This window comes from Bos mutus, chromosome 14, assembly GCF_027580195.1.
Source record: "Bos mutus isolate GX-2022 chromosome 14, NWIPB_WYAK_1.1, whole genome shotgun sequence".
Lineage (NCBI taxonomy): Eukaryota > Metazoa > Chordata > Mammalia > Artiodactyla > Bovidae > Bos > Bos mutus.
Window position 1 is genome coordinate 55961613 of NC_091630.1, and position 15187 is coordinate 55976799.

The 15187-nt window shown below is 45.5% G+C and overlaps 1 protein-coding gene and 1 pseudogene across 2 annotated transcripts in view; both read right to left on the reverse strand.

Annotated features, from left to right (window-relative positions):
• The window catches only part of RAB2A (RAB2A, member RAS oncogene family), a 72037-nt gene extending 71558 nt beyond the window's left edge, over nucleotides 1-479 (reverse strand). The window contains exon 1 of one of the 2 annotated variants that reach the window (XM_070382364.1): nucleotides 155-479. Coding sequence is in view for 1 of the 2 variants with exons in the window: in XM_070382362.1 (XP_070238463.1) it covers nucleotides 155-200 (46 nt within the window). In the remaining variant the exon portion in view is untranslated. The remainder of the gene's footprint in view (nucleotides 1-154) is intronic. The other variant, XM_070382362.1, reaches the window with a different exon arrangement.
• A 6931-nt stretch (nucleotides 480-7410) lies between these two features.
• Nucleotides 7411-10464, reverse strand: LOC102282603 (elongation factor 2-like; annotated as a pseudogene).
• Between the last annotated feature and the right edge of the window lie 4723 nt (nucleotides 10465-15187).

The window sequence follows — 15187 nt, forward strand, 5'->3', positions numbered from 1 at the left end:
CCACGTCACCAGCTCCAGCACTGCGGAAATGGAGCGGCGGGGAGGCGCCCGGCGGCGACCGAGCCTGCGCCGCCGCCCGACGCCGTTTGCCCCTCGGCCCCGGCCCCCGGGCCGCCGCCTCCCGCCCGGCCGGCCGCCGCGCCCCGGGCCTCACCTGTGTCGCCGATGATGATGTACTTGAAGAGATAGGCGTACGCCATGGCCGCGGCCGCTCGGTGCCAGGGCACACGGCTCCTCCTCCTGCTGCTGCTCCTCCTCCTCCGCGCCCCTCACCCCGGCGCCACTCGGCCTCGAAAAGCCAGGCCCCGCCCGCCGCAGCCGCCGCCGCCGCCGCCGCCGTAAGCCGCCGGGAGTGAGGGTCCAAGGGGAAGCTGAACAAACTGACACCGACCGAGCCGAGGGAGACAGCGCCCGGCCGAGCACACTCGAACAATAACAGCCGCCGCGGCTCCTCCGCCCCGCCTCCGCGCCGACCCGGAAGTGCTGCGGCCGCCGGCGCCGCCGGAGGAAAGGGGAGGAGCCCTGCTCGCCGGCCGCGCCCCGCCCCGCTTGCCGGAGCCCCGCCCAGCCAGAGCCCCGCCCCCGCCGGAGCTCCGCCCAGCGCCGCGCCTAGCCGGCCGCGCCCATCCTCCCGGTCCACCCAGAACCGGGCGAGGCCAGGCGCCGGTCGTTCCGGGCCCTCTGAGCGGGTGGCGCCGGCGGCCGGGAGACGCTAGGGGAGGGGAGGGGCCGTGCGGCTCCGTCGCCGCGACGCGCGCGGTGCCGCGTCCTTCCGCTCTGCGGCGGGGACGCGGGGTACGCGGTGGAAGGCGGAGGTCGCGTTCGGCGCTGGGCCTGCCCTGGGCTCGTGACAAGGGGTTTGAAAATGATGGAGCCGCTGGGACGGCGGGCGTGGGGGAGGGGTTGGAGGGTGAGGGTATTTCTGCGCTGGGGGACGGGGCTTTGACAGTGAAAATAATGGAAGTGTAAATCTGAAACCCTAAATCAGGGAATGTGAGGGCAACCTTGGTGTACCCCTGCGGTGGAATACTGCGTGGTCTTAATTAAAAGGAAAGAAAAGAAAGCCTGTCTTCTGCCAAGTAAAAATAAGGCACAGGACTCAGTCTATAAATACATACTTCTGCTATATATATGTAATAAGTGATACATATATATAATATACATATTTGTATATAAGCTGTATTGTTATGCAAATAAAGATAAATTTCTTTTTACTATTGTGTAGAAAAATGACAGGAATGCACTTAAATACCCTTATGTACATAGTCTGAAAGGACACAACTGGGACCAAGGGTCAGAGGGAATATAGTTGGGGGGAGATATACTTTTCACTGAATTTTTCGAGTGCAGTTTGGATTTTCAGTGCTCATGAATTACCTATTGAAAAATGCACTCAAAAGAACACAGTGACTTCTTCATTCATTCAACTAACACCAAGTACATACTGTATTTCCTGCACTGCTGGGCATTGGAACTGAAAGCAAAGTCTGTTCTAAAAGAGCACAGGTTTTGGAAGAGGAGATGGAGAACAGGATAGTGTCAGAATAGGTTATCTAAAGTAGATCATCTCTGAACTAGACGTAGGAAGGATGAGTAAGTTTGTCAAAAGGACAAAAGGTTGGGAAGGGAACTGAAATTTAGGCGCAAGAAACAATGTGCAGGGTCCTGAATCTGTTGAGGGAATTCAGAGTTGCCTAAGGGAGCTCATTTGCTAACCCGCGGCTTCTGACCTTGGCAGTGGAAGGAGAGTTGTTAGGGCAGAAGTGACTGGGAGACAGTGGCCCTGGTTCCTGTTGCCTAACACTTTCCTCTCCCTTTTGAAATCTGTCATTCTACTGTCACCTTCATGCGGGGCTGGCAGTGGTTGGCTGGTATGTGGTTGAATGGCCTTTCCAAACGTCAGCTCAGAGGGATTTTTCTTCAGTGTTTGGAAGTGATTTTCAAAGATAGCACACAAAAATTTGACATGAAAAATTACCAGGCATTTCATAACCTGGTTCACTTATCTTTGGTTTGGGAGGTGGGAGAGAGGGTTTCTGCCCTAGTCCTCCAGAATTTCAAAGGTCATTTTGTCCCTCCCAGCTGAGTGCCTTCACTCAAATCTTTCCTAAAGACAGACACCTAGAAAGTCCCCTCCTTCCAGAAGAGACTCAGTTCCCTGCTGTTCCCAAAAGTATGTTCTTTATCCATAGTCTGCACGAGACCACTCTGAGGATGTTACCCAAAGGACTAGCATCCTTACAATCAAAAGCATTCCCATGCAGTTACAGGAAGTGAGCAGTGGGAAAAGTCACTGGTGTCAGGTCATTCGGGGGCTACCAGGGTTGGTAGCTGGGTAGTTGGCATGCAGCAGTTTACTCAGTGAACACGAGAAGAACTGGGGAAAGAAAGGTCAGAATTGTGTCTGTAAAAAAAATTATAGAAAGGGTATGTATGGAGCTATAGAGAATAAAGTGTAAAGAGAAGGATTCAGGAAACCTGCCTTTGACCCTGGCCCTGCTACAAACAGAATGATTGTGACAAATCTTTTGGCTTCCTAGAGAGTTTTGATGTGATCACAATAAAGTGATCAAGTTACCTGAAAGGTCTATTCCAAGTCTGAAGTCCTTCAATTTTATGTCTGTCCATCTCCAGATCTAAAGCACCTATAAAGAGGTAGTAATCCTCTCATGAAGATGTCATGGCCACAGGAATCAAGTGTTTATTGTTCTTCCACAGAACTGAGAGGCATCAGTTATTGGTTCACAGGAATTGTAACAGTGGCGTTGAAAATAACAAGGACTAGATTTTCCAAGTCCCTCCCTGAGCCTTGGTTTTCTTTTCTGAAAAATGTAAAGAATAATTGCCTCAAAATTATTGCCTTTTCAGTTTGGGATCAAATGAGATAATGCATATGAAGGTATTTTGTGAATTCTGAAAAATATATACTTAATATGAGAAACCCTTCAGTTTAGCTCAGTTCAGTTGCTCAGTCGTGTCTGACTCTATGTGACCCTGTGAACTGCAGCACGCCAGGCCTCCCTGTCCATCACCAACTCCCGGAGTTCACTCAAACTCATGTCCATTGAGTTGGTGATGCCATCCAGCCATCTCATCCTCTGTCGTCCCCTTCTCCTCCTGCCCCCAATCCCTCCCAGCATCAGGGTCTTTTCCAGTGAGTCAACTCTTCACATGAGATGGCCAAAGTGCTGGAAAAACCCTTAGTGCTGCATAATTTTTAAAAATTACCTTGAGGAAGTAGAGGCCTTATCAGTATACAAATTCATGTTGTAAAATCAGCTCCACTCCTGTCTCTCTAGTTTATGTCTCTACGTTTATTTTTTTCTATGTGTAATTCATATTTTATTTTATTTTCTCTAAGCCTATACGCTATCTTGAATTCTCTTTGAAATAATACAGAATATAAATAAAAACCACACAAACTTCATCTCAAACATTTTATTTAGCCCCCAAAATCCAAAGACATTTTTCAAGAAAAATTTCATTGGCAAAAATGATAGAAATAAACCTTTCTTACCTTAAATCATAGGATTTTCCATTCAGTTTATTTTCAGCTATTTCACTCCCCTGAGGATGAATTCTGATAACCTCATCTCTCAGTCTTACCTCACATGTGGTCTGAAGATCATGACTGTGAAATTTAAAGATAGTCTTCATTCTCCAAGGTCTCCTTGTTCAAATTTTCCACAACATTTTTAAGTAAAGTATTATATTAGAATTTTGAATTTGCTCTTCCCAATCAAACTTTTCATGTGTTTAAACTTTCTCTGGTTTTGATGGCTCTCAGTCTGTGGGAAGAGAGGTAGCGGGGAATGGGATAGAAGAGTGGTTTGGAATACTGTCATCATAGGTTCTTACTTTGGTTTCCATGGTTTCCTTGGCTAGCCCTTGATGCGCTCTGGGAGCCCTGTGATCCTTGTGAAATGGTATGCACAATGTTGTATGTATTTGCATATATGTAATTTCATGGGAGAGATCTCTGCATGAGCCCATGACCCAGAAATAATTAAGAACCATGGTAAAATGCTTTCAGCCATTTCTAAACACCATGCCAGAACTAATTTTCCTGCAAATACTAATAAGCTCAGTACCAGTTTTGGAGGCAGAAAGAGGTTCAAATCCTGAATTTACTTCCTATCAGTTGAGTGACCTTGGGTAAATTACTAAACTCTCTAAGCCTTAGATTCCTCATAAGATAACACAAGTGCAGTGTCTAGCAAAGTGTCAAGATCCATGGAGACACTAAGTCAACACTGAAGTCATTTCTGCCTTCCCTTCATCCTCTGCCTGTCCTTCACCTCCAACTCGTCGCTAAGAACTGTAGGAGTTAAATAAGCCCAACAAAGACACTGCCTGGAAGAAGATTAGAGTCTCTTTGTGCTAAGTCATGGGTAGTTTTGGCTTGATGAAGGCTAATGGGAGAGCTACAGTGTTATCTTAGAGGACAGAATTTTGTTCTGGGAAATAAGGGTAGATTTTACAGGACAGCCATCTAAACTGAGCCTCAAAGGACATTATCTTTCATGGTTACTGCTTTAAACCTAATCATTCTAAATGCTTCAACAGCCCTCTCCACTGTACTTCATTCACCTTACCCATCTCACCAGCCATTTATATTCTTGCCGGGTAACACACTTAGTACTCCCTATCTTACTTTTCTACTTGTGACCTATTTCTGACCACTTGTCAAAGCCAAAGATGACTGTTTTCTCTCTTCCATTCCATTCTGCTCCTTCTTCAAAGGTTTACTTGAAGAGTCAAAATGGAATGATTGCAAATTCACATCCTTAATCAAAGTGTGTGCAGGTAAGTGAAGAAACTTTCTTTTATATGTTGCTGTTGTTCAGTTGCTCGGTCGTATCTGCCTCTTTTCAACCCTGTGTACCGCAGCATACCCAGCTTCCCTGTCCTTCACCATCTCCCGGAGCTTGCTCAAACTTTGTATGTAGGTTAGTTTTTTAAATCAGTGGACTTAACATTAATGATAGAATGGAATCTCTGTAGGTGCATGAATGAGAGAAACAATGAATATTAGAATAATAATAAGCTCATTTTATAAAATCATGGATTAAAAATATTATATAAACTATTTTGAATTAATACAAAATTTAAAAGCAAATTAAAAACCAAAATTGTGTTCTTAAATTACCCACTTTTCTAAGTCCTTAACAGTGGCCTGGGGAAAGGCCCTATATTGGATTCCAAGAGGTCTAAATTATAGTCTTTCTTGCCGCTAACAAGCTGACCCTGAGAATTTTTGTCATATACTCAATAGATATAATAATTCCAGTTGCTAACAGAATTGCTGGCAGGTAGATGTGAGGGAACTCTGAAAAGTACGTTATTCCTGGTAGAAAGTCTACATACCAAATCTCAGTTGAATGATTTTCTGCAAATGTATCTAAGTACATTAGAAGACTGACCCTTACAGAACCACATTAATGTCAGCAATATTTTACTCTCTGCATTGCTGGGTTTTGTCAGCAGAGACTAGACCATGCAGTTACTTCAAACCCTTCCCTCCACTTATCCTTGCTATGTTCTATGTCCTGTGTGTATTGGTAGGGACCCTTATTTTGGAAAAGTCAGGATCATTATAAGAATGAGGAACCATGAGGTGAATACCTCATGTAGAGTGAAGAGAGAACCAATTACCACTCCCATGAGTACTTCAATTTATTTTAATCATTACCCATAAAGGTCTTTAAATTTTGATAAAGGGAAAACCATTTCTCTCCATTTTTGAGGACATGATAAGCTAGCTATGTCCCAGTGGGAGGTGTGGACACACAAAACCTTCTGTCACTGATATCTTTTGTTAGAGATGGGTGCCAGGAACTATGAGATCACATTTCAACCTTCTTCCACCTCCCCTTCCTCCTGTATCAGAAAGATCCCCTAGAGAAAGGAATGACAACCCACTCCAGTATTTTGCCTGGAGAATTCCATGGACTGAGGAGCCTGGCATGCTGCAGTCCTTGGGGTCTCAAAGAGTCTGGACATGACTGAGTGACTAACACTATCCTCCTGTATACTCTTTATCTCTGCATCTAGCGATCTCATTATCAGAATTTTCAACCCGTGGAGTGAGAGAGGAAAATGATATCAAAGAATCACATTTTCACTTCTAAAATGGAGAAAATAGAAGTCTATTTTTTCCAGCTTTTTGATTTAAAAAAGTTATTAAAAGAATAAATCTTTTCTTCCAAAATTGAGATTACCTCTAAAGACTCACATTTAAAAATCTGCAAGGTTAATTTAGATTTGCCTAAGAATCATTGCTGCACTTCTACTCTTTTAAATTTCTCAATTTAAGGAATCTGGGGATCAATTCTCAACAATTTCTTCAAATAAATAGATTATTAAAAACTACAGTATAACCTTAAAACAGCAATAAACATTTATTCTCACACAAGGTTTGTGCATCAGAAATCTAGGAGCAGCTTAGCTCAGTGGCCCCGGCTTGGAGGTCTCTCTGCTGCTGCTGCTGCTGCTAAGTTGCTTCAATCGTGTCCAACTCTGTGTGACCCCATAGACAACAGCGCACCAGGCTTTTCCGTCCCTGGGATTCTCCAGGCAAGAACACTGGAGTGGGTTGCCATTTCCTTCTCCAGTGCATGAAAGTGAAAAGTCAAAGTGAAGTCGCTCAGTCGTGTCCAACCCTCAGTGACCCCATGGACTGCAGCCTTCCAGGCTCCTCCATCCATGGGATTTTCCAGGCAAGAGTACTGGAGTGGTATGCCATTGCCTTCTCTGGGAGGTCTCTCACGGGGTTGCATTTAATCTCTCAGCCAGAGCTGTAGCCTGCAGACACCTGAAGGCTTGACTAGGGCTGGATGGTTTATTTCCAAGGTGGCTCACGCACATGACTGAGGCCTTAGTTCTTTACAATGTGGACCTCCCAGAGAACTGCTTAGTATCTTCGTGACACAGAGGCTGATTTCTCCCAGTGGGAAAGAGGTGAGAGAGTGAGCAGGAGGCCAAACCCTCAGTATCTTTTATGACCTATCCTTGAAAATCACTTCTGCTGTATCCTAGTTGCTCAAATGAACAGCTGGACATTTGGGTCTGGAGCTTGGGGGAGTGGTCTGAGCTCCAGGCAGAAATACCATATAGCTGGTATGGTTATTGTGGCCAAATGTTTTTTCAAGTGTCTGGTAGAGACTTTTGGTTCTTCTATTTTTGTTTTTAAACCTCTTAATGCGTTTATTTTAAACTTTTTTTTGGACATTAAGTTTCCCTCTCAACAAAAAAGTATTGGTTGTCCCATCCCCTCCCCCATCCCCACTGGCCAGATCAGTCCCTGCTGCAAGGGCACTTCTGTTGCCCCTGAAATCTGGAAATAAATATCGAAAGAAATGGCATCAAGTCTTCATGTTGAGCGATGGCACGAAGTGGGCCCCAGAAACCTGTCATGCAGAGTGTTACCAGATCTGGACAGCCTCGAGGTGGCGTGGAGAATGTGGGGGCTTGTTGCTGTGGTCACCTGTCCCTGGGCCCGGGGGCCGCGCCGAGTCCCACCAGATGGCTGGCTGCGCGGAGGCCGCCTGCAACCTGTCCAGGAAGTTATCCAGGGCTGGGATGCCTTCCTTCAGGCGTTTGTGCTTGCGCGTCTCCACCACCACTTGACTGGGGCAGCTGGTGTTGTTGAAGGGGTCCCCCAGAACACACACTGGGGGAAGGCCTGGCCGCCCATGTTGGACCTCCGGTCAGTAGTGAAGCCAAAGGACTCATTAACAGGCAGGTAGGCCTTCACGACAAACATGGTGCCAGCCAGCTGGGTCTCCTCGAAGACGTGGCCCAGCTTCCTGTTCAGGACACCATCAGATCAGATCAGATCAGATCAGTCGCTCAGTCGTGTCTGACTCTTTGCGACCCCATGAATCGCAGCACGCCAGGCCTCCCTGTTCATCACCAACTCCCGGAGTTCACTCAGACTCACGTCCATTGAGTCAGTGATGCCATCCAGCCATCTCATCCTCTGTCGTCCCCTTCTCCTCTTGCCCCCAATCCCTCCCCGCATCAGAGTTTTTTCCAATGAGTCAACTCTTCGCATGAGGTGGCCAAAGTATTGGAGTTTCAGCTTTAGCATCATTCCTTCCAAAGAAATCCCAGGACTGATCTCCTTCAGAATGGACTGATTGGATCTCCTTGCAGTCCAAGGGACTCTCAAGAGTCTTCTCCAACACCACAGTTCAAAAGCATCAATTCTTCCACTTGTTCTGGACACTGGATCTCCACAAGGTAGATGGGCTCCACGAGCCGGGGCTGGGCGGTCAGCACACGGGCGTACAGGCAGTGCCGGGCCATGGGGATGCTCTGGTCACCCCCACAGTGGGTGACATTGGTATGCAGTGTCACATCATGAACGTCAAAGCGCACACCACACATGTACTTCTCGCACAGCGCCCCCTCCTTGGTGGCCCACTGGAAGCCAGCCACCACACTATCCTTGATTTCATTGAGGTATTGCATGCCCCTGGTGATGTCCGTGAGGATGCTGGTGCCCATGCCGTCAGGGCCAAAGCACCAGGTCTTGCGGGTTTGGCCACATCCCACTTATAATTCTTGGCCAGGTAGCGGGCCCCCTGCTTGAGCTACTGGTGGGCAGACCTTGTCGATGTCCTCGGCTAGGCCATCAGGGAAGGGCTGTGCCTTCATATAAAGCCTATTGTGCTTGTTGGGGAACTTGGACAGGCAGAGCACGTTTGACTCCTTGCTGACAGTCTCCTAGTATGAGACAACTGGGTCAGATTTCTCTTGATGGGGATGCAGGCATGATCCTCCTCCCCGTCCTTGAGGCAGATTTCCAAGTGCAATTCCCCAGCCCCCAATGATGATGTGCTCCCTGGACTCCTCAATGATACACTGCATCATGGGGTCCGACTTGGCCAGCTGCTTCAGGCCCTCCACCAGCTTGGGCAGGTCTGCTGGGTTCTTTGCCTCCACAATGACCCTGACAACAGGGCTCACACTGAACTTCATCACCCGTGTGTTGTGGCTATGTTCAAAGGTGGTGATGGTGTCAGTCTTCACCAGGATCTGATCCACGCCCACCAGGCCCATGATGTTGCCACAAGGCACATCCTCAACGGGCTCCACATAACAGCCCATCATCAGGATTGTCCTCTGGATTGGCTTCAGGTACAGGTCCTCCTTCTCCATGGAGTTGGGTCCCATGATGCAGACCGTCAGGCCAGTGTACACCACCCCTGAGAAGACCTGGCCAAAGGCATAGAACTGACCTTTGTCAGAGGTTGACACCATTTTGGAAGGTATATCATGAGAGGGCCTTTGGGATCACAGCTTTTAGTGCCCATGGCTGCCTCCTCACCTGGGGGCCCCTCATACAGGAGCTCACAGTGGTACTTCTGGGCCATCACAGGGGAGGGCAGATGGATGGTGATCATTTGCAGCAGGGTGTCCCCAGCAGACAGCTAGCGGCGCATCACAGCCTTCAGAAGTGATTTGCCCTCCTTATCCTTATCTTCACTGTCCCACTTGATGTCCAGTTTTTCAATTAGTTTTGCCGTCTCCTCTTTCTTGAAGTTCATGATTGCATCAGACACCTTGAAGATGGGGTCCAGGATGAGCTGGTAGAATGTTAGCAGCAGCTTCTTGTCATTGGGTTGTTGGCTGACTTGCTGAACTTGCTGGTGGGTGGATCAAAGTACCGGTCTCCCCACAGCTTTTTCATTATGTCCTCCACTTTCTTGGCCCACTCAGCAGGCCCCAGCTGGCCTTCGCCCTTGGCAACAAACTTGGCCACATACAACTCTGCAAACTACTTCAGGGTAAAGGCCCAACTGTGGAGACCAGACCCGAAGCCAACAGTACTGAGGACAGGGTTGATTATGACACTGCCCATGGGGCCGCTCTCGCCCTTGCCATAGGTGGAGACAATGCCGTTGATGTTCTCCGCAATGTGCTGGAAGGGCTTGTAGAGCTCCTTGGGCTCCTGCTGCAGTTCAGCAGGGCCCAGTCCATCTTGTTCATCATCAGCACCGGCTTGATGCCCTTGGTGACAGCCTGGCACAGCACCATCTGTGTTTGCACACACATGCCCGACATGCAGTCCACCATCACCAAGGTGCTGTCGGTGACATGGAGCGCAGCTGTCACCTCTGAGGAGAAGTCTACATGCCCAGGGGAGTTGATGAGGTTAATGAGGAAGCCAGAGCCATCCCTGCTCTGCTTGATGAAATTTAAGTTGTTCTCTGAAGGCTTGTAGAAAAGGAAGATGGCCATTGACTTGATGCTGATGCAACGCTCCTGCTCATCCTTCCGGGTGTTAGTGAAACAGGTCTCCCCAGACCGGGCAGAGGCGATGACACCCGCCTTGCACATCAGGAAGTCCATCAGAGTGGACTTGGCATGGTCCACGTGGGTGATGAAGGCCATGTTCCTGATGTTGGCCTTCTTGTCCATGATGGGCCGGATCTGGTTTACTGTGAAGTTCACCATGTTGGTGGATGGTGGTGGTTTCTCCCAGGCAGATCCAAGTGAGCTAGTTCATGCCGAGGAAGGTGACGATGATGTTAGAAGAGAACCAGGTCTTCTATTATATGTTATCTATATGTATACTCTGTGTATCTATTAAGTATCTGACAATTATTGTTAAACTTCACATACATCTAATACAATTGAAAATGTGTAACAAACTACCCAAATCATCTAATCTTAACAAATCTGGTAGCTTTTAATTTATGTATTTTTATTTTTTGCATTTTACCCTGAGAGTTTTATTTTAAATTGGAGTATAATTGACTTTCAATGTTGTGTTAGTTCTTGGTGTGCAGCAAAGTGGTTCAGTTATACATACATATGTTCTTTTTCAGATTCTTTTTCCTTACAAGTTATTACAAATATTAATATAGTTCCCTGTTCTAAATAGTTCCTTGTTGGTTATCTGTTTTACACATAGTAGTATGTGTATGTTAATCCCACTGATACTATTTTTTTATTTAAATATCTATTTAAAGAAAAACAATAATAATCAGAAATGAAAAAAATGTGAGAAAGTGAGAATTCTTTTGTAAAACTTGAAAGGGAAAATTGATTTTTACAAAGATAGTGAAATGAGTATCATAATGCTTTAATATATACAAACTCTTTAACCTAAATTTCAAAGTTCTGATAATATAGCTAAAAAATACAAAATAAATATACAGAGAAAAAAATTTTTTGATAGAAAAAGAGACTGAGGCTTAAAGAGACTAAGTAATTTCTCATATCATGATAGCTAGTAAGTGACAGTGCTGGGGGAAGCTGCTTGTGTGGGTCTAATGAGAGTTCTGACCTCTGCATACAAATTTAGAAGTCATTAGCATATAACACATAAGAAAAACATATTTGTCCTCCACAAGGAATTGATGAAAGCTTTATGTCCATGAAAAAGGGTTATATTCACTGTCCCAAGAGAACTCACAGGATGGTATATATAGTAAATCAGGCTTAGAAACCTGATTTCTCTGCACATCAAGAGTGAATCCATCTTTCAGAAATGGCTCACATTAACCTAGTTTATGAATCTGATTTTTAAAAGTAGAATGTCAGTTGCAACGAGAAATCACTCTCCCAGAGATGGGAATACGTAAAATTAATGCCACTAATTTTTTCTTATCCTAGACAAAGAGTGAAATGTATGGAAATATTTGATGACTTTAAGCAGAGGGAACATGAAACATTCATCTTATGTTTGGGATGGCCTTTCTGGGGACAAGAATCTGTGACTCCTAGTGCCTTTCATTCCCTCACTCATTTCATCAGCCCGACTATACCCTGATGTCTCATTCTGATCAGAAAGCTGTATCTGTTTGGCCTCCAAAAGCATTTGTAAACCTTGTCCAATGGCCTTATGCCTGGGTGCTCAGTCTCTCAGTTGTGTCCAACTCTTTTCGACCCTAATGGCCTTACTCAAGTACCAAATACTTGGATGAGTAAAAAACTCCCCTAAGTAACATTTCAATGAAAGTGAAAGTGTAGTTGCTCAGTCGTGTCTGACTCTTTGCCACCCCATGGACTGTAGCCCACCAGGCTCCTCTGCCCATGGAATTCTCCAGGTGAGAATACTGGAGTGGGTTGCCATTCCCTTCTGCAGGGGATCTTCCCAACCGAGGGATCAAACCTGGGTCTCCTGTACTGAAGGCAGATTCTTTGTCTTCTGAGCCACCAGGGAAGCTATAATATTTCAACAGAGTATATCAATTTTTATCTCCAAGATTTTCATTTTTTGAGCCTCTAAGACTGACTAATCCTCCTTCTGATGGACTTAGCCAATTCAATCAAATTACCATCAAGTTCTGTCCCCAGGATTCAACCTGTATTTTTAAGTCTCTCCTGTAACTTCCTTTTGCAGTATATTAAGCCCCCAACTCATTAATTACCTGCCATCTGACCTACCAAAGACATGATCCCGTCTGTTCTTGAGTTCCTTAGTCTGTAGAATGGGAAAAATAGTATCAGAGTCATAGGATGACCGTGCAGCGCCTTGTTCATGTGAAGCTACCTGTGTGTTATCAGCCCATGGTTGTCATCATTGTTAACATGTTGAATTGTTAACATTAATTCTCAGAGCACAAACTTACACCTAAGTTCTTAGGTGAATCCTTGCTGTAAAACCCAATGGTTGTAATGTCAGTCATATGTAGTTCTGATGCTAAGAAAAAAATGGCACAGTGGGCTCTGTAACTTGAGCTTCAAAACTGAACTGAAAAGCAGTAATCAGAAAGATTTTTAAAATTAGGAAACATGGTGTTTTGGTGTTTTCATTTTTCTTTTAGCAGTAGATCCCATTAGTATTCAAGTAGAGTTCGTGGATAACTGCTCAGAATAATGCTTTAAAAGGTACAAAAAAAATAAGGATTACAGAAAAAAATTATATTAGAATTATATTAAAATATTCCCCAAATAAATTTCTGTTAGAGTAATATGTGCACTTCTTTATGACTATATTAAAAACCAAGATCTAAGAAGAGATCTAATAATGACCATAATTCAGCAGTTGGGATGTATGTAAATGATACAAGATATTTGTATCGATTGTACTGTTAGATGACAACATGCATATTCCTGTTAGTGACAAAGCCATAGATACTGCTAATATACCACAGTGTTGGCAACAATCATAACTGAATAAAATGTTGAATTTCAACTACAGTTAATACAAATAAAGATCCCCTCATCCAAGGGGCATGTTCTTTACAGAGAGACAGCACGACCTAAGAGCCTAAGAAAGATATTATATCAGGTAGGTTACTTGCTGTGGTAAACAACAGAAAATCCAACATTTTGAGATTTATTATTGACTTAAGGAATACAGGTGATTTATAGCCCTCGCTCAACAGAAAAACTCCAGAGAGGAGCAAAAAGTTCTACATGAAAATTTCCAGGGTAAAAAAATCTATTTCTTCCAGATGTACTCTCTCCAGAGAGCTCCCTAGCAAACCTCCGTTTACACTTCATTGACCCAAACTGCATACTTATTCCTGGACCATGCCCTGTGGCAGAGAAATTCCATTCCATTGGCTTACCAACCACTGGGTGAGTTCCTGAACAGTCATTCACAGGAAGCACCTGCTCCCTCTGGACCCGTTGCTCAAGCAGAGCTTTGGCATTCGGTGTGTGTGGGGCATTTTAGGTTGCTAGAACAACTGCAAGAGGAAGTTAGGGGTGCAGAACACCCCAAGATGCCTGGGACAGTTCTGCAAAGAGTTGCCCAGCCCCAGATACCATTGTGCTCGAGCTAAGAAATACTGCTGTAGATACCACCCTTGAATGTCACTGGCTTCTTATGGAGCTGTGGTATAATAAGAAATACTTTTGGTTTGTCTCCATTTGTGGCACATAGCTCCTAAAACCCTTGGAATTTCCTGAGTGATCAGAGAGTCCTTTGTTATTCATGTGTGTGTGTGTGTGTGTGTGTGTGTGTGTGTGTGCTTAGTCACGCACACACTCTTTGCCACCCCATGGACTGCAGCCTGCCAGGCTCCTTTGTCCATGGGGATTCTCCAGGCAAGAATACCGGAGTGGGTTGCCATGCCCTCCTCCAGGGGATCTTCCCAACAAGGATTGAACCCAGGTCTCCTGCATTGCAGGCAGATTTTTTACCATCAGAGCCACCAGGGAAGCTGTTGTTATTCATAAAGAACTCCTTTTTTGATCCCCTGGGATTTTAAGCTAATGCGATGACTTAAAGCTGTGTCCTTACATAGCTTCAGAATTGGGCTGGTCACCAGAAAGACTGAGTGGTTAGAATGGTTGGAACTTTCAGGCCCACTCACAAATCTCTAGGAAAGGGAGGGGGTGCTGCAGATTAAGTTCTATACAAATTTTTGTTGTTGTTGTTAATTTTCTTTGGAATAGAGATTGCTTTACAAAGTTGTATTAGTTTCTGCTGTGCAGCAAAGTGAATCAGCTGTATGCATACAGGTACGTGTGCATGTGCTCAGTCGCTCAGTCTTTGCAACCCCATGGACTGTAGCCCCCCCATGGGATTTCCCAGGCAAGAATACTGGAGTGGGTTGCCATTTCATTCTCCAGGGAATCTTCCCAGCCCAGGGATTGAACCCATATCTCTTGCATTTCCTGCATTGGCAGGTGCATTCTTTACCAATGTGCCACCTGGGAAGCATACATATATCCACTTTTTTGGGGGTCTCCTTCCCATTTAGGGCACCACAGAGCATTGAGTAGAGATCACTGTGCTATATAGTAGACTCTGATTAGTCATTTATTTTACACATGAAGTGAAGTGAAGTGAAAATCGCTCAGTTGTGTCTGACTTTTTGCGACCCCGTGGACTATACAGTCCATGGAATTCTCCAGGCCAGAATACTGGAGTGGGTAGCCTTTCTCTTCTCAAGGGGATCTTCCCAACCCAAGGATCAAACCCAGGTCTCCTGCATTGCAGGCAGATTCTTTACCAGCTGAGCCACCAGGGAAGATTTTATACATAGTAGTAGTTGCTGCTGCTGCGGCTACTAAGTCACTTCAGTCGTGTCCAACTGTGTGCAACCCCATAGACGGAAGCCCACCAGGCTCCCACATCCCTGGGATTCTCCAGGCAAGAACACTGGAGTGGGTTGCCATTTCCTTCTCCAATGCATGAAAGTAAAAAGTGAAAGTGAAGTTGCTCAGTTGTGTCTGACTCTTCGCGACCCCATGGACTTCAGCCCACCAGGCTCCT